The sequence below is a fragment of the Rhyacophila brunnea genome, unplaced genomic scaffold (genome assembly GCF_057557595.1).
Source record: "Rhyacophila brunnea isolate RB1 unplaced genomic scaffold, BYU_Rbru_1.0 scaffold_16, whole genome shotgun sequence".
Classification (NCBI taxonomy): domain Eukaryota; kingdom Metazoa; phylum Arthropoda; class Insecta; order Trichoptera; family Rhyacophilidae; genus Rhyacophila; species Rhyacophila brunnea.
Window position 1 is genome coordinate 39,595,369 of NW_028232816.1, and position 20,780 is coordinate 39,616,148.

At 34.2% G+C, this 20,780-nt stretch overlaps 1 protein-coding gene and 1 long non-coding RNA gene across 2 annotated transcripts; one reads left to right on the plus strand and one right to left on the minus strand.

Moving 5' to 3' along the window:
• The first annotated feature begins 9,584 nt into the window (after nt 1-9,584).
• LOC147074719 (ceramide-1-phosphate transfer protein) lies at nt 9,585-16,349 on the plus strand. Its single transcript, XM_085943760.1, has 4 exons — nt 9,585-9,847; nt 13,380-13,591; nt 14,181-14,356; nt 14,870-16,349. The coding sequence occupies exons 1-4, from the start codon at nt 9,729-9,731 to the stop codon at nt 14,996-14,998; spliced, it is 636 nt and encodes a 211-aa protein (XP_085799886.1). The 5' UTR covers nt 9,585-9,728; the 3' UTR covers nt 14,999-16,349.
• Nucleotides 16,350-20,322: 3,973 nt separating this feature from the next.
• On the minus strand, nt 20,323-20,562 carry LOC147074720 (uncharacterized). The gene is made up of 2 exons (XR_015070258.1): nt 20,436-20,562; nt 20,323-20,381 (listed from the first exon to the last, which is right to left on the minus strand). It is a non-coding gene; the product is annotated as an uncharacterized LOC147074720 (long non-coding RNA).
• Nucleotides 20,563-20,780: the final 218 nt, after the last annotated feature.

The following is a 20,780-nucleotide window of genomic DNA, read 5'->3' on the forward strand; positions in this document are numbered from 1 at the left end:
TATTAATGTCCCGCACTGGGAAACTATATTGGTTAAGGTTAATTTTGAATTCAAAATTTGATTTTTTAAATATTATTCTATGGCTGCAGGCATTTATTTTTTATAGGCAATTAAACAAAACAATGTTTAAATTTGTTTTTTATGCTGCTAACCTTTTTCTATTATGTAAATGGGATCCGAAAGAGATTAATATTTGGATATAATGGATCGCTTTTTATGATAATCACATAATATTGCTGTATATTCGAATGAATGAGATGTATAATTATTTATCATATTTAAATGCACACACCATCACATATATAGAATTAAAATTAAAATGTCATTGGTAGCAATCGGCGATTGCCAGCTGTTCTGCTAGGCCTAGCAGCCTGAAGTGGTGTCAGATGATATTGTGAAGGCCAGACTCCAAAATAGACTACGCATATGACTCCAAATTTGTATGGCAGTGACGACATGCAAATCGTAAAACTGACAAATCAGGTTTACCGAATTTGTGATATTATATGTATTTATATCGTCCTTATCATCATCGACCTGAACTAATCCACTGCTGGATAAAGGCCTCCCATGCCTGATTCTTCTCCTTTATATCATTTGAATTGCTATATTTATCAAAATCGGTGATATTACATATGTATATCTATTTATATTGCCATTACCATCATGAGCTTGAATCAATCCACTGGTGGATGAAGGCCTTTCTAAGTTGTTTGTATTTCTGTCGATCATATGAATTGCTATATTTATCAAAATTGCTGATATTATATTTACCCATTCATAATATCGTCATTATCATCATCGACCAAGATCAATCCACTGCTGGATGAAGGTTATCCCAACCTAATTCTACTCTTCTTAGTCATATAAACTGCTATATTTTTTTAAATTTGTGATTTTATATACCTACTTATTTATATCGTCATTATCGTCATCAATCCACTGCTGGATGAAGGCCTCTTTAAGCTGATTCCACATTTTTAGGTTTTATGAATTCCTATTATTATCAAAATTGGTCTATTCCTCTCGGATATAATATGTATTGCTTTATTATTTATCAACATTTGTCTCGATATAAATGTCCCACTCAGGGAAACTATATTAGTTAAGGTTAATTTTGAATTAAAAATTTGATTTTTAAATATTATTCTATCGCTGCAAGCATTTATTTTTTATAGACAATGAAACAAAACAATGTTTAAATTTGTTTTTAATGCTACTAACCTTTTTCTATTATGTAAATGGGACCCGAGAGAGATTAATATTTGGATATATTGGATCGCTTTTAATGATAATCACATAATATTGCTGTATATTCGAATGAATGAGATGTATAATTATTTATCATAATATATAAATGCACACACCTACACATATATTGTATTAAAATTAAAATGTCAGTGGTAGCAATCGGCGATTGCCAGCTGTTCTGCTAGGCATAGCAGCCTGAAGTGGTGTCAGGAGATATTGTGATGGCCTGACTCCAGAATAGACTATGCATATGACTCACAAATTTGTATTGGCAGTGACGACATGCAAATCGTAAAACTGACAAATCAGCGAAATGTCTGACGTATTGTTTTATACTTATTTTATATTTTTATATTGTTTTAGCATAAAAAATATTAAGTAGTTAAAAAAATATAACATTAAACATTGTTTTTGGTTTTGATGACCGATCAGATATTATGTATAACTTGCAACATGAATAATGTACCTACTATTGATATGGTAGGGATGGATAGATTATAGATCATAAAATAGATGATGGTCTTTATCAATTACATATTTCAGCTCCTGGAGATGCTTATATTTTGATAAAGTCAAAAGAAGCTGATTTCTGTAGAGTGATGATAGCATTATTAATGATGGTAAGTATTGATACGCCTTATATCCGTCACCACCGCACCGCGTCTTCTACTTTTTTCCCAGGACGCAAATATGCCAAATTTGTAGGTAAGAACTTATAATGCACATTTTTTATAATATATGGCTGTTTCTGACGAGCCATTTGCATTCGTGCGATATATCACTAGTTGAGTAGGTTTAATATTATGGAAGGCTTGAAAATAGTGTTCTACTACGGAATGGGCATTATCCGCTTCCATCAATGTATGTCCTTTCTCAAGGAATAATTATTGCTCCACTGTGATCGATGCACTCTTCGCATGATCACTCAAATCACTTGCCAAAATACGATTTATATTCTGGTAATTGCAGTCATCTGAAATCAGAATTACCTTCTTGACATTTTGTGGCAAATTCTGCAAATGATCCACAATGCAGCTGGTCAATTTATTAGCTGTGACTCCTCTGTCTGCTTCGTGCTCATATTATATAAAGCGTTATATCGGCGTAAAATTTGTTGAAACCTTATCTGGATAGGTACTGTGACACCCCCGTATGGTCCCCATTTGGGGATGTCTTTGTGTATCTGGAGACGCCCGAATCGGTATCAAAGCCAACAAATAATAAAGCGCTGATTACGAAAATAAATAATGTTAAAAGTCGGCCGGCAACATTGTCTTTGACTGTTGGAGATATGCAACGTCGCCCAAGAAAAAAAAACCGTTGGGAATGATTTTTCAAGATGGCGCGGAGATCGCGACAAGCAGCAAAATCGCGAACGCGTACATTTCGCCCTCCGTAGAATAAAATTATTAAAAAATGTAACCATATAGTATATTAACGTAAATAAACTCGCCGCTTTCCATCATAATTCCGGTGTATCAATTATCTACCTCCAAATCCTAAAACGCAGACGATAAACCAGAAACTAAAAATAAAAGTGACAGTTGAAATATTCTCTTACAAAAATGGAGGTGAGTGATAAGTGGCGCCCCACGTTGGGCGCCACATGATAAATCCAGGGTTCCGGTCTAGCTCAGACAAAGTTCAATTCGAACCCTGGTATCACAATTTTTTGTTAGTAACTGGTAAACTGTCCTTTTTTTATCTTTAGTATGGTTTTTTTTTAGGATTTGGGCTGGGCAAAATAACGCACCGGAATTAGTTTTATAACGGCAGGGTATATTTACGTGGATGTTATATAATTATTACATTGTTTTATAATTTGTTTTACGGAGGACAAAATTTCGTGAGTTCATTGCTTGACTGTTTTCCGACACTATATGTTTTTTTTAAAGAATTATTATAAGTTATTTCAGTGCTCGAAGTGAAAAATTTTACAACCCGGAGCGGTTGTATGAGGCAGAATGGCGTTCCGGTCCATTTCGGGCCCTGATATATTTTTAAAATTATTTTTATAAACTTTAAAGCCATTTAAGTATTAAATTAAGTTTTCGCATATTATATTAGTATAATATCAGTGTAGTGCGTGTAATTCGATAGCCGCGGCAGGGCAAGCGAGCAAAAAAGGGGGTCGAGTAATGCGCCGGTATGCATTTTCGTGAGGGATCGACTGATTTTCGGACGGTCGCTGTTGGGAAGGCTGGGTGCGACGTCCTCTCTCAGCATCCGCCCGTACGGTAGACATGGGGAGCCGCGAACCACTACGCCCACAAAGCGGCGTAGTGCTGCATCCGAAACTCTCCGGTTGCCGTCGGTCCGAGGGTGTTGAGAGGGCTGGGCGCGACGCCCTCCTCTCTCAGCAGCTTTACGGTAGGCCTGGGAACCGCGAACCACTATGCTACAGCGCTGCATCCGAGTCTCTCCAGCCGCCGACGTACCGGGAGGGCTTCGATCCTTCAACGTCTAGAAATGCAACCCCCCCTTATCAAGCCGCCGCACTGTCCAGTTACACACGCTATCGTAATCAGCCCTTAGTTGGCCCGATCCCCATTCGGGCCTTTCCGGAGAGGTGCGCTTGTGACACCCCCGTATGGTCCCCATTTGGGGATGTCTTTGTGTATCTGGAGACGCCCGAATCGGTATCAAAGCCAACAAATAATAAAGCGCTGATTACGAAAATAAATAATGTTAAAAGTCGGCCGGCAACATTGTATCTTTCTATGGAAAGTTTCCCACTCGTCTGCTGGTCTCTGTAGCATCACCTCATGGGTAGATACTGCGCTTGTATCCGTTCCTACCGCTGTGGGCAAAGCGTCATTTAGCGGTACAACGGCCAGGCTCGTTGACGGCATGTCTTTCCCACCGGTCGTAGGATGGTTCTTAGCCGCAAGTATTCTCTTCCACATCCTCTTTTTTCTTCTCTTCGTGGATGGCAACACTTCGAGAGTACCTCCCGTTGTGCCACGACATCTTTCAGGCGTCACGTCCCTAGCCTCCTCATGAACCTGCGACGAGAAAGGAGAGTGCGCACTCTCCACACCATCAAGCTCTGGTATCATAAGTTGCCCGGTTACGCTGCCTTCAGATTCGCTCACTTCGAGAGGAGACCCCCTTAGTGCTTCCAAATTATCTTCATCTGTGTTTATTCCTTTTCTTTCTTTAGTCATTTATTCGTTCATTAGACTTCATTGATATTAAAAATTTAAATATTTCACCCTCTCATTATATTTATTTACTGAATCAGTACACTGTTGTAATTAACTTTATTTTTAGTAAACCCGTTTTATTTTAATTTTTTTTTTTTTGATATTTCGTTTTAGCGCCCGATTCCCGCGTTATCGCGTTTAGTCGACATGTCATCCGATTCCAAAGGCGCGCCGATTTGCGGTGCCTGTCACGTTTTCTTATTAACTTTTTTTTTTTTTACATTATTGAAACCCCGTTGAGAAATTTACGGCTTGACTCATTTTTTTTTTTTTTCATCACAAGCATACAATCTCTACTTTCATCCTCTTATACCTAATTTTAACCTATTATTAAAATTTCACTTATCAACTATATACACTTCGTCGAGTGATGCCGTATTATTCCCGTTCCGTTTTCGCTGTGTTAAATTTACGATTGGTAATTTGTAAAGAAATAATAGTGACGGTCGTATACTATTTTCTTCGTTTCTCTTTGGATTCAAATTATTAACACGGCGTAACTTTGAAACAGGTTTCGCGCTACTGTAGAATATCCTCTTTTTCTCGTTTATCCTCTTGAGACCCGAGATAGAACCAGTCATGAGAAAAAATATTTGTGCATTTTACTGTTCAATAAATATTATTAAGATCACAAAAAAAAAATTAAAATATTTTTTTACTATATATTAACTAAAATCCACTACGTGCACGTGAGTGCATCTCAGGTCACAATAGAGTACAATATTGGATACAGTACAAACAATGAAATGAAACAAAAACAATGTGATATCCATATAATGATACAATTTTATTAGAAAAATAATACAATAATCATAATAATATAATGGTGATTGGAAAATTATATTTATTTAAATTAAAAATATAGTACATTAACGGTCAAAACCCTAAAATACTACACATTAATTAGCGCACTTCAGGGAATAGGTTTAGGGACAACCATTCTTTGCTGTAGAAGTAGATCTGTGTTTACTCAGTGTGTTATTGAAGCTAATGGTGAAGAGTTTCTTTCATACCAAATCGTAGGGTTTGCAAGTCTGATTTTCCATGACTATGAAGTATTCCAATCACAGTGAATATTTTCTTTCCTATAAGTTTGCATGTACAATGAGCAAACAATTTCATGTCCATGTCCAACAAGTCCATGTCCACAGTGGTCAAAGATCCTCACAGTTTACATGCTTGATGTCCTGTGAAGGCAAACACACCACTGTGAAGATTAATGCGGCTCATCGACTTGTAATCAGTATTTTACAACAGCTGACTGAGTGATGCATATCGTTCTTCGTCTTCTTTGAATCATAACACGTATTGGCCTGAAATAACGAATCGGTGAGGTTGAAGCTGGTAAAAAAGTCATATGTGTAGACGTACAAGGGCAGTTGTTGTGAAGCCAAAGTAACATCACAGCGTTGCATTGAGATTGTATCGTATCTTCATCAGATAGGTAGGATTCACTTCCCCACATGGAGAATAATTTATAGAGCAATTGGAGTCCAGCACCCAATAAACCATATATGGCCATGAACTGAACTCTTCAGCTCAGCATCATTCGTCTTATTAGGCTCAGCGTACTGAAACAATAGAAAATACAATACCTACTATGAATTAATCGATACATTTATTCCTATTTATTAAGTATTCAACACCAGGAATATAAATACTAATGGCCAATAGTATTAATCACTAGGTATATTAAGTATATTAATTATTCTGTCCATCGAATCCTCAATATGGAGATCACAAAGCCCTTTCATCACAAACTGTATCAATTTAATTGGTACTTAATTGATTTTTTAGCAGTGCATGCACTTGCCTAATTAAATGATAAGTTTGATATTTATGACTAAATGATAAAGTAATATAATATGAGCATTGATACCTTATGGTTTCATAAGCCAGGATAGGATCCTGGATTGTGATTTTGAAGGATGTATCTCAGCCTCTAGCAGTGAATAAAGTTCACTGGTTCTCCAGAATAAAGTCATCATCTGGGCCCAGGAGATGAATGTGAACATCATTACTGTCGTCAGGGTTATATCCTCCACCAACTTCGACATCATTATCATTCAAAATATCACCAATATGCTGGCTATTCAAGGATTCGTCTAAATGTAAACAAAAAACATAACCTCAATAAATCAGATATACTAATGTCAAAATATATCACTCTAGACCTGAGTTACTCATGTGTGTACCGAATTTTGAAACTATGATTATAATATTTTACAAAAGTGTAAAGATAATTTAAAGTATACGGAATATTACTATGATTCATTGTGAAACTAAATACAGCATTGGTTTTTAATATAAATAAATATTAATATTTAATTAAAAGCACTTACTTGTCAGAGTTGACTTTTTAGCCGCCATTTTTGTCTTGTGCAAATATCCATAACTTCAAAGTCAAAATAACAATTTATTTTAAAACTACATAGGCTAGTGTTTTGCTCTAGTGGTAGAAAAATATACTATTTATACCACTGTAGTCAAATGCGGTTCAAGTATCCATTCAAATCATTACTAAAAAATATTTAAATAACGTCCACATACGTGTACCTCAGGACGCAAGAGGAATAAAATTGTTTGCGATTTTCAATGTTAATGTTTTCGAATTCATTCATATTTACTTTATTTGAACGGAAAGAATTGGCGTCACTTTGTGAAGCGTTATTTTTAAAACTAGAATGTACATTTTTCTTACTAATGAACTTAAGTTTACAAGGCTCAGAAAGTGGGTCCTTAATAACTTTGTATCCGTAATTAGAAGAATTTCCGGATGTTTTATTCGTATAATCTACATATTTCACTTCCAACAGGAACTCGGCGTTCACCCTTGACTCGAGGGTTGGCGACTGGTTCTGCTTCATCTCCTCGTGGTCGAGCCTGCGCCCACACAGCTTCTTTGATTCCTCTCAGCTTGCGCGCCTTCTCAGCCCTCTTGTGAGGCTCCCTGGCCTCGCGATTCCTTTTTCTCTCCTCACCGAATATCCCGTGGTCGAATAGGGTACACGACATGTTAGTGATACCCTAGGAAAATCGGCATTTTGCTCGCCGTTTTTCGTCGCGAGTGGGCCGTGGCCTCTACGAGCCCTCCTCACTGGATACCGTCGATAATGTGTCTGGTCTCCATAGGTGGGATTTGTGCAGCCATTCGTCGTACTGAAGACGCGCTGGTGCTACGGTCTCCAGTACGATGCTAGGCGCGGTCAGCTCCGTACTTGGACTGTCTTCGAACACTAGAGGTCTGACATTTTCTGGCACGAAATTAGTTTCTAGCGGCGTAGCCACAACTCTTCGATATTGTTCGGCATTGTCACTATTTCGCCACATACTTCGTATTCACTAAAGTATTATATTATTATTATTATATATTATTTATATTTTTATCTCGTGGATTCGGAAGAATCCATGCGATTCTTCGAGCTTCACGTTGCCAAGGCGCCACTTGAGATACCCGGGGTTCCGGCGGCTAGCTCAGGTGTCCATCGAACCCCGGATTCACAAAAAAAAAATATTTTAAATTGAGGAGAAATTATATGAAACCACGTCTGTCTCGTGCGTAACTTGGTATTCTCTTATATTTTACATTTTCTTTACACGTTTACATATTTTGTTTTAACAATAAGTTTCGCAGGTCCGTACATGTTGGAAAAGGGACGCTCACTACCTTCTTTTTCTTTTTCAAACTTCGCGTACCCACGCCGTCCAACAAAAAGGACTCTCGTGATTGGCCAAATTTTATCGCGTGATGTTTTTGATTTGACGAATCACGAGGACCACCCCGGCGCAGGCGCGTGGAAATTTGAACGTTGCCGGCAAGCGCGGCAAAATTTATTATATATGAATAAGTACTTATATTTAATTTTAAAATTATCTCTTTCATCCATCATCATTTATACTTTAAAATCTATCTTAAGTACACCTCCGCCCAGTAAGTGATTTTCACGCACCGGACGAAGGCCTTTACTCATGAATAAAAAAAAATAAAATTACGTAGTTGAGCAAGGAATCAGATTAGATGTTTTATGAAGCCGTTTCTAGAGGTCAGGGTTACGTTTCGACTTATGACTACTAAATGATTATTTTACACCGGGAGAAGCCCGCCTGTAACAGTGGTGTATCACTATCATTTTTTATCTATGGCATTCTAATCGAATGCGATTGATTTGTATTTTTTTCGTTATTAGTATACTTACATGTATAGTTGATTTAAATTAATTAATTGTAGTTGTAAACAAATGTTCATTTTTTATATTTTCATTGGTTATAATTCTCAAATCATTAAAACCGATATTGTTTTGGTTCTACACGAACTGAACCCATATTATCGCAGAGAAATTTTGATTTTGATTCAGTAGTTTTAAACGATTTTTCAATATGTTAATAAGTTGTATTCTAATGATTATAACATATTTTTAAATATGTATAGGCATATGTGTAGTTAATTTAGTTTATTGCAGTTGTAAACAAATGTTACTTTTTTATACTTACTACTATGTTCAAAAAAATTCATAAATAACTATTAAAATTATTCCACATTAGTTTTATTGACAAACTGACAGAAGTTTATCTAATGTATGAAAACACGCCAGAACAGGTTCGGTACTTCGCCTACTACCAATATCTTGCTAAATTGAACCTTATACACCCATCACTATGGTTCATATTGTTTTGAACACATCTATTTACTATTAAATCTTTTCCTTTATTTATATATATGGCTACATTTGAAAAATACGACGCTGGGCGAAGTTCGGGTAAGTACACCATGCTTCGCCTGGTGTCTTTCAATGATCAAAAATTAATGTTTTTCCTACAAAATGTGAAATTTCATGTCACTTGTACAAAATTGACAACGCAATACATCATTGGATATAATTACTAGTTACGAAAACATTTTAATTTTTATGATATTACGCAAAATCACACTAAAACTAGGCGAAGTTCGGGGTCACGACGGTACATAGATAAAAAAAGGGCCTCAAAATTTCTCAAATTAATTTTCTATTTTTTTGTGAGAAACAAAAAACCTGTACATTTTCAACAGATGTAATTTTTGCCGAAAATCGAAATATTGGACCGCATACTATTCGGTGACCAAAAGATGGCAACACTGGTTATGACTCTATGGTTATGACTGACAAGACTGACAAGAGTGACAAGTGACAGTTATCAAAACGTCAGATTTTAATTTGGTTTACAGATACAGACAGTAAAGTTGTCTTGTATCTGCCATAATTTTGGGTAAAACTCGCCATATAAGTTGTAGGGATGTCATCCAATACATTTTTAAACTTAGTGGAAGTTAATGAAAACTTTAAACTAAGTCTCGGCGATGGCGGTGATGTGAAAATTCCTAAATACATCGAAGGATACAATGAATTAGTCAAGTGAGCGATCTTTACATATGTTGTGAATGCAAATGGAAGACGGGAACAAAGTTTTATTTTATTTTATTTTATTGAGAATATGTTTTATTAATTAATTTTCATAGAAAGTACACAGTGTAGTACATCACTTGATTTAATCTGCTGCACTGCTTATCTTTTACCACTTCCGACACTTCGGGTACGTATTATTTTCAAGGTTTTTGTTTAAAAAACAAATGGGTATATGTTTTTTCGTATTAGACATATAATATCAATCTGCCATACATTTGCATGTATTTCATGTCTGCTTCAACTGTCTTTCTAGTAATTGAACCAAATCCTGAGAACCCATAATTATACAAACCGGAATCCCTTAAAATCTCAACGTTCTGTTTTTTTTTAATATTCTATTATTTTTTGTCATCGTCCATCCTGCTGGAGCTAGTTATTAAATATATACTTTACGATTTACTCTCTCAGTAATCTGCCACCCCAAAAACCAGACAAATGTCCAATTCATGAAAGTGGCGGATTATAGTGTAATATGCATATAACAAATTAAAACAGGTATTTCGTAAAAATAGTTTTGAGAAATTTGTACTAGCAAATTACGGTTTTAAGTATTTACTAAATTATACATATTTATAAACCAAGTTTATTAATTAAATATTAAACAGTAAATCACTTGACACAACCAGTTGTTCAGTGAGGCAGATATTCTTGAATGGCTTACGATTTCTGGCCTTCCCTATGACCAAAAGCTTCATTGTGTCCCGGTTGCATTGGAGCACGGCATAATTGTGATGCGGTCTTTGGGCACTTTCCTTCCTGGTACATTACTTTCTTCGCGATGAACGTACGTTATAAGAAGGAGAATTTTACAAAATAAACCTGTCTCATCTGTGTTGTATGCTTGTACGCGGCGGTCTACTGAATTTGACAATTGAATAACGGCGAATTATAGAGCTTAATTTTGTGCTTTCTACTAGTAAAAATAACGGTAGATTACTTATAGAAGTTGTCGGATAATCGAGCGGCGGATTACTGAGAGTACTGTATATCTTTTATAAAAGTTTTCTTTTAAATGTGGTTGAATACCTACAATCTGTGGTATGTGTATGCAATGTGTGCTCCACCTGGTGAGGATATCTTGAAAAAATAATATGGGCCATTTTGAAATTAAAATAAATTATCCATAAAGCCTCGCTTTCATTGGTAGAGTTAACAGTAAAGTATCGTGGAAAGTACTTACTATCCTTCTAGTTCTACCAATGAAAAGTAATTGGTAGTGTAGAATGCAGGACAATTGCACGGTGGGATTGTAACTTCGCATCTTGTCTTTCCCCATTACCGATTTCCACAGCCTAATGGTACTGTTCATGATGACGCCAGGTATTTTTTTTTTGTTTCATTATCGCGTGTTTGAAAATTTTTATCTAATGTGTATGTATGGGTACCAGTGGCGAAGGCTCCATACTAAGCGATTATTTAAAGCTTACCTTCTATTTTCAAGTATTTAATTTATATAAATAAATATCTATATTGTAGGACATTGTAGTTTATAATAAAAATATTGATTGCCATCTATCGTCGTTATTTATAAGTAGAGCTTTTAATTTAGTCATGTTTCAAATCAAAAATAAATGACGGAACGTCCAACGTGAGTGCTATTTTTAGAATTATTTCAACGATAATCCAAGCCGAATTTTCTACCGAAATTCAGTTGCCAACTTCATGCATGTCTGGGTTTTTGTTCGAGACTCAGAAGCGTTAACAGACAAGCTTATTCGAAATGTTGATTTGTTTATTGTCTTTGCTTATCTTTAAAAGCAAATAATAAATAATAAGGATGATTAAAAAAAATAATAACTATTGTGTTCGATCACATATAATTTATAAATTGTTATTAAAAATAAATATTGTATTAATTCGCGATTATTATTTAGGTTACTTCAGTCATAGACAGACATAACATGCTATTCACAGTTTATGTCATTTTGACATGTCAAAGCGGTGGTAAAGGTTTATTTTATAATACAAAATTCATTGTGTTACTGTGAATGTGGATAAATTGTCTCATATTGTACCGAAATCATTCGCCAGTGCTTTAAATATATAAGTATTTATTAAATTGTGTAGTGTCCCGGTAGAAAATGTGCGAACGATTGCATTTAAAAATTATCAAAGCTTGACCTTCCAAGGGTTCATTTAGATTTGAATACAGCAAAAAAACTTATATTAGACATTTTCACAACAATTTATAAATGATAAATATTTGTTTTTAACTGGCAGTTATACATTAAACAAACTTTTTTGTTGGCGATGCGTATTGTTTGGTAAAGAAAGTATGCGTGGAATTCTACTGCCATAAGTGATTTAAATAATTTGACAAATTCGGCGGTGAAACCTATGACCAGTGTGTCGTTGTCATTAGTGTGCACCTATTCATCAGTAGTAATATCGTAAGTATTATCTTCTTATTTCCCGTAAGTTACCTGACAAGTGTGCTCTTTTTCTCTGATCTCCACAGCTTACCTCTTTCCAAAAGTCACCCTTCGCCACTGATGGGTACTCTATCAAATAAGGTCGAGTCGACTAGCTTGGATAGTAACTATGCTCTACTACTAACTACTCTACCGCTAACTCTACCAATGAAAACAAGGTTTAATGTACCTATAATTATAGTATATTGGTTTTTTAAAGACCCAGAACTAAACCCTATTTGTTTTTCTACATTGAAACCAGGGGCAGAGTTAACCGTTCAGAAGTCCTACTCGCAGCATCAATTAGTGTCCTCCAAAAAAATAATACATGAGAATATTTATAATTTAATCAAAAATGAACCCAAAAATCCATAGTATTCATAGTTATTAATGTAGGTACATTTATTATTGAATGCAATCAATTTCCTAAAATAGCTCTAATATTGATTTCATTGATTCTTTTCTTTTCTCCGTATTCATAACGAAGGCTCTTTATAGTCTATCTATATAATATAGTCCACAACATAGTGTTTTTCATTTGAACATTTGTTTTTTGAATAGTATTTCAGATACATATACAGTTTCGTTGCAATTTCATTATGCATCATGCATGTGTTCATTATCTGTAATTAACATTTCCATAGTAATGTCAGAACAGCAATTTCTTGTTTTTTTTTTTTAAATATTTCAAACATCTGGCTATTTTTTTGAAATGTTTGAATTGCGGATGCACTCAGTGTACAGTAAATCTAACCGATCAGAACCGAACTTTAAAATCGATTAGGGGTTTTAATAGTCCCAGTTATAACCTGCATGTCCGTGAAAGTGTTCATTAATATATTATTTAGTTTTCCATTGAATGGATTATTGATATGGCTGCATTATTTTATTGTTTGTGTTTCTTTAGATAAGAAATATATAATAATTCACGATTAAATCGGTTATCTCATCATCGTTCTGCCGATGGGTCTATAGGCCAAAACAGCTGTCAACAAGAATAACTCAAATTTTGTGGAATTAACAAAAATCTTTATTTTTCAAACCATACTTATGAATTAATTTAATTTCAGGTTTTTGAATTTGATCGGTTCCGTCTTCTCCTTTGTGAGCAGCGACGTGAAAAGTAAAATAAAAATAATGGAAAAACATGCCAAAAGTGATAATTCAGCATATTACGAGTCGTTTAGGACCATGATGAAATTTGAAAAGGACACGGGCATCCATGAAAAGACAGATTTCACATCGGGCTCCAGAACTTTGCTTCGGTTGCACAGAGGGCTAGGTGTGTAAAAACAAATTTTAATTCTATTTATTCAGATAATTATTATCATCACGGGCACCGCAGCCGCTGATGCCCTCTGTCCCAGATCGTGGTTGAACACTGCGACAACCGCTTCTGCCATATTTCATTTTCGCAGGTCGGGCCGAGAATCTTCCTGAAAACCCTGTACTCGCACATCATCAGTTGCCGGTAATCAGTGGAGCGCATGGTCCATGTCAGTGTTTGCCTTGTGAGAGCTTTGTACAGCCGTATTTTATTTTCCTGGATAATAATTGTTTGAATTTAATTTGTTTTAACACACCGTAGAAGCACCTAATAGTAATGATCATTCTGCGTTTGATTTCATTCCCCACATTATTTTCAACATTTATTAACGAGCCTTGAACATGCAGTATTTGGTTTGCCGTCTTTTCGATCAGGACAGTTTATAATCAAACAAGTCATCATTGAGGCCAATATGATTGTAGAAGACAGTAAGCAAGTAGCATCGTTATACTTCAGGTTATAAATTCAATAGATGTTAACAACCTATGCTCATAGTATTATTGGAGAGCAATTGATATGTTATATTTGCATTCTGTGTTTTTAGACTTTATCAGATTGTTTTTAAAAACACTGGGAGAGAGTGATGCTACTGCAAATACTTGCACAGTCTGCCAGGTCGCCTACAGTGATTCGTTAGCTCAATTTCATCCGTGGTATATCAGACAAGCCGCCATGTTCGCCATGCACGCGTTACCGGCACGACAAGATTTGCTGCAAAAGGTATATATATCACTGAGAACCTAACGACCCAACAAAAAAAACACAAAAAATTTCTTTGTTTCTCTACATAGTCTCCTTTTAGTTCGATACACTTTTCCCAGCGATGTTCAATAGCTTCGATACCCTGTTTATAGTGAGAATCGTCGAGCTCCTCAAAATAGCCATCAACCGCAGACTCCACCTCTTCATTGTTGGAGTCAAGTTTGGAAACAGAAAATAATCCGAGGGGCTAAATCTGGTGAATAGGCTGCATGAGGAAGCAATTCGAACTTTAACTCATTGACTATGGCCATCACGATAACGGATGTGTGAACTGGTGCATTGTCTTGATGAAACAAAACTATCTTTTTCTCCAAATGCGGCCGTTTTTTCTTGATTTCATCACTCAAACGCTTTTGATTATTCTTTAAAATCAATCGAGTTTAAAAAATAGGTTTACCAAACAAAACTACAAAATTTGGTGCCGGCTTTAGACTGCCCTTCTGATATGGCCCGGTTATATTTACATTACAGATATTCGGTTGCGAGGCTGCGTTGGAAGACGCCATGAACATTCTTCCGGAAACGTTGAGGACTTGCGACGAAGTGTACGAGCGGGTGGAGCAGCTATACACTGACTTTGACTTTCACGGATTGCCATGAAACATTCTGCTCAAAAGTGCTCTGACAAATCAAAATATTAGATTTATCACAATTGATTTATTTTGGAATCGTTTACGCCAATACTGTGATAATTTGAAACAATTTATTCTAAAAATATATTTTACCGTTGCCACCCGTTGTTTTAGATTTAGATAATACCTATTTAAATATTGATGCAATGAACAGGGCATACGTAGAATCCGCATTTTATAATCCACATTCTCTATGAAATAATACTTATTTGTCGTCTCCCTTTGAGACGGTTTTGAATTGAGCTCCATTAATTTGATTTCGTAAATATTTCAGAAAAGATTAGATTAGATTCGCAAAAGTCTCTATTGACCCTAATCGTATAACTGATGCTTTGATATTAATAAGTGCCCAAATGACAACCCTATTATTTTGAGAAACACCTTAGAGTGAAATCTCAATTTTACGTTTTTTGAAGGGTCTGATTAAAAATCATACAAATTGAATTGTAGCATATTATGTCAACATGTTCTTTCACTTTTTCGAGATTGTTAGTTTTCTTTTGAACCAAAAATAATTTTCTTTGCCGAGACATTGAAAAAACAACAAAATTATACAATCGCGCTGTGTAACCTTGGCTTGGGCACTACAGACATGACATCTATAAATAAAAAGCATGCATGTATCTGGAATTCTTTTCAATTCTGTCATCCGTTGAATTGAACGTGTTAATAAAAAAGGATTTTTAATTTTAATAAGTATGTAATATTAATTGAATTTCGAATATTTATAAACGTAAATAGCGAGAAGTATAAATGTAAAATCTGGGAATTCTACTAAAATGAAACAGGAATGGAGAAACTACATGCAAATGAGAAAACGTGAATTCTGTGCATGTAAAATGAAAATTTTTTCTGTGTTTGACTTGTATGGGACGTGTATATACTATATAGGTGGGTTAGGTTAGGTAGATAGGTAGAATTTGTGCAATGTATGCTCTATTAAATTGCTGTATTGCGAATTCCCATAAATATTGCTATTATACGCCAGTCATATTAGGTGAAAATAATCCCTTACCTTGAAAGAATTCCCTTAAAAGGGAGGCTCAGTGTTAATGCAGTTATAATATTAAGAAATACAATTAGAAAATTAACATTCAATAAGGGAATTATTTCCAGGTAAAACCCTAATAAATATGACTGGAGTAATTAATTTAAAAAAAATTATCAGATTGTGTAAAATTCCACTGACTCAATTCCTATTAATATTATTATACTATGCTTATTTGGGAACTTAAAACAAGCTCACCCACTCGGTAATCGTAAGAAATATAGTCGTATATTTAAAATTGTCTGTTATCCTTATCATCCCGGTGGAAATCAAAAATGTAATCACATTATTATTATTATAAGTATATAATATTATATTTACATTGTGGCTTATTGGGGGCAACTTCAGAATTTTTAAAGCTAACATTCTATGGTAATCGTTATCAAATAATCAAAGTTTACGTGCGGTAAAAATGTCTACCTAAGATAGAAAGAACTCAACTTTTTGTCTACTCTGACTGAATTCAATTTTACAAATTTATTTTCAAGGCTATTTTGCTTTCTATAACATTATCAGAAAATTTACCCATATAACTTGTTCTAGGAAATATGTACTGGCTTTTGAGACCTTAACTCAATACTAAATGATTATTGATAAAGTTTTCGACATAAAACTGTTCATATTTCCTCAATCACATTATTAAGTTTCTATATTCACAAATGTAGCATTTTTTATTGAACAAGTAGCAAACCTAATAGAAAAAATATTGATGCCTCGCCGAATTCGAACCATGATTCCAGCTAATGTCCTTTACCAATTTAGGTACCTGCACCATAATATGAGGCGTCTAATTACAAAAAGCGACAACTCCACAATTCAATATTTTCGGGAAACAACGTTTTTATGTTTCAAGCTCCAATTATTTGTTTTAACGTGAGATTATTTTCTCCGTTGTATTCTATGTCGAAATTCGAACCAAATGGCAATTTGTTTCATCCGATAAACTCTTAAATGTAATAAATATAGGCAAAATAAAATTGGATGTAGCGCTATTTGTACTTCACTTTTTAATTTACGCCGCATAAGGCACATATTTCCGTGGCACTGTCATAAGTTTACCAGATGCTATGGCATGGGAGACGCCCTTTTCAATGTTGAACGTTCCCTTATTGGTTGAATTAAATACGCGCGAAATAAACCAAGCTTTAAATAATATGAAACACGGACTTGACGCTTTTTGTAATAAATCGAGACTTAAAATACTTTTTTTCGTAGGGTTATGTCGCGTTTTGGAATTTATAGATCAATACATATTGTGTAAAATTATACAAAGAATACGTGCGTATTTTTTTCTCGATTTTGACCAAATGTGGACTTATCGCTTTTTGGAATTAGACGCCTCATATCTAATCATGACGAACCAATAACTATGCATCAGAAGTGTTTATCAAATTTTGTTAATATCGGCGACCATCTTTTTGTGATTTTGAATCATGGTATTAACCATAGATATTTGCCTTAATTCCTAGATATTATAGCATCTGGATCTTTCCTAATTTTAGTTTTAACGTATTTGCACTTGCTAATATATTTTTTTTAACCGGCATCAATATTTTTACTAATAGCCATGTTCCTGATTATGTATGTTCAATAAAGTTTTTATTAATCAAAATTAAACACAATATTATGTAGTACCCAATTCGTATTATTTGATAATGAACACGTCTGCTGACACGTGACATTTTTGGTGGACAGTATTGTAAAACTATTAAAAAAAAATGTCCTAACTGTAACCCTATTCTTACAAAAATCAGTTACGGTTGTGATTCTATGAGGGCAGAATATACAGCTAAGCAACTACAAAACATTAATTTTTATAGTCTGTCTCATTGTAAAAGTCAAACTTGCCATCAATTGAAAACAATTGTACAATTTGAATCAGTGTGATTATCACACTATTTTCGTAAATGCCGTTGTAATTGTTAATTTTTTTATTAAGATCTGTTATTGTTTTTTGTTATTTTCATTTATCAAATCGGAGCATCACGTAACAGGGAGTCGGTTGCTCAACATAAACATATAAATGTATAAATTTTATAATATTCCTAAAAGATGCTATTTATATACTAAATCAATAAGTCGTGTTGGCAGTTGCTATTATTTATATTTTAGCTAAAATATGGAACACTTAGGTACTATATTGTTAATCAATAAGAATTTTATTTTGTAATACTTCACATTCTAATAATTAGGTATATTATTATATGTACATAACTTGTATTCACGGAAGTATATGTCAAGAAATAATCCTGGATGAGGATGAGCGGAAAGACCTACAAGAGGCCTTCATCCGGATAGAGATCTATGTCAGGCATGTCCGACTTCATGTAGGTTGTGATCTACATCTCTGGCAGCGATCTACCGCACCATATTTTTCCATTGTCATTCTTCATCTTGAACAGACATTATATTTGGCTCAGGAAACTGAGACGTTATAACATAAACTATAACACTACACTTACAAATACCCTTTCACCTTAGTTGTCATGAAAATTATCAGTATTGGTCTTCTTTTGGACGATCATTGCATTTTTTGTCAAACTTTTTTCGTACTTTGCGATGGTAAAGGGGAACCTATGCCTCACTTTAAATTGCGGGGATTCACATCTCTCTTTCTCTTGCTCATGCGGCAGTCCGCGAGTGATACAATACAAATCTGGTGAGGTCACTTAGGGTTCCTCATTGTTCATATGAAATCGGCTTTCACGTAAGCCAGATAGGGAAATAAAAATAGGAATGATTAATCTTTTCCCTTTTAAATCTCTATGACATCATATTATTATATTACAACTGAATGTACACGCTTTTTACATTTTCACGACTCGATTCCTATGGTGCAATCGACGAGTCAGACATGCCAGACGAGTCAGACATTTCAAATGAATTAATGTCTGGAAAGGATCCTGCAAACATTTTTTATCACATTAAGTTTGATAGGGTCAGCATTTAGCATGATTGAATCGATAACAACGTCAGTGGTTTGGTTCAGTTATTTATTTACATAAATCCAAATAATGGCGGATAATTACGGCCCTGGTCAATAAATGTCAACGCAACTGTGAACTTACAATGCAAAATGATTTGCAGCTAATTTAATCATGATTATTGTTAGTTTCACCTTCAGAATATAAATAGTCCATCAGCGTAAGAGGTGCTTTTTGGATATTTGTTTTGTATAGTGGTAAATGTATGTATATTTTATGAGAACTTTTGATATAATATTAAAAAAATGCACTCATTTTATCATTAAACTTCCTATCAATATCAAAATATTGCATTATCAGATAAAAAAAATGTCAATCGCTTAGATTATTTGCTCAGATGGTTTATTGAATTAATACAATCTATCGACAGGAAACATCTGCATACTTTCATACACATTTTATGTCTTTATAATATATTATGCAGGTGTTCAAAATTCATAAACCATTTTAAAATTATTTCTAATTACGGTGATAATTGACAGAGTTGTTGAATAAAATGACAATAAAAATCATTCGCTAAATAAGATATAATATGTCAATAATTTTATCTAGAATTATTATGTACTATAATCATGCATTTGTGTAATTTTATCAAATGTCAATGTTGCCTGAATTGAAAAATATCATTTGACACATGAGGTTATTAAAAATTAGTTTTAAATAATATATTATCACACATTATCATGAATTAACACAGTACAAAATATAATTATCGGGTAATTATATCAAAAGATGCAATTATTTCCAAATTTTATTTGTATATTTCAAAATGAGTTGAAGATTTTCCAAAGATAGCTAGCTATTTATGTTTAAATTATTTTAGTTAGAAAATATGATTTTGTACATGACTATTGTATTTATTAATATTAAAAATAGTATTAACTCGCCTTCTCACGCATACGATAAATTAATACTCTTAATATGTGAACCGTCTATTTTCAATATCCGCTGTCTCCATGTGCCTCTTGGCCACATTTCTTTGATCAATATACATTTATCTACAATCATAATTATTGATTCATTAAATACGTCAGAAGAAAAGTTTAAATCCAAAGCGGGGTTAGATCTGCATTGTTCTATTTGTATTGAAAAGTTATAGTTTTGATGACATGCGGGTCGTTACTGTTATAGCGATAATTCTTCATAGTCGAGGCAGTGAGAATGTGAGAGATGCTTCCGATAATGTTATATCCTAATGTTGATAATTTAGTAAATCACACTTTTGGCACACCCTGTAATATGTTTGATGTACCGTTACTTTGTTTATTATAATGTAAGCGGTAATACTGTATATCTATTGCTTTATTACTTAAATTTGCCTTATTGAGCTTGGCTACTAAATTTGCCTTATTGAGCTTGGCTACTAAATTTGCCTTATTGAGCTTGGCTACTAAATTGATAAATAAAACAAACAATTTGGCGGACATTAAAAATACACGACTCACATAATATTGTAAATCCTTCAGGCTAGTGGTGCATAATAAAATTATGTTAGTACCTACTAACATTAAATATAAAAATTTCATTTTAAATCTTGAATGGTCTTTTGAAAGTTAAATTTGAATACTGAAATTTATTTCCATTGTTTCTCTTCCTTTATAAAGTGTAGACAAACACTTTGTGTACTAAATTGGTTCAATTTGAGCTTTCGTCAGGATAACTGTGTCATTTACAATATACGCTGGAAACGATAATAGAGGTTTCTACTTTTCTATAAA

Excerpts from the sequence above, each read along its gene's own strand:
- LOC147074719 (XM_085943760.1), top strand. The coding sequence starts at position 9,729 with ATGTCATCCAATACATTTTTAAACTTAGTGGAAGTTAATGAAAACTTT. Across the intron at positions 9,848-13,379 it reads GGATACAATGAATTAGTCAA|GTTTTTGAATTTGATCGGTT; the intron begins GTGAGCGATCTT and ends ATTTAATTTCAG. Across the intron at positions 13,592-14,180 it reads TCGGTTGCACAGAGGGCTAG|ACTTTATCAGATTGTTTTTA; the intron begins GTGTGTAAAAAC and ends CTGTGTTTTTAG.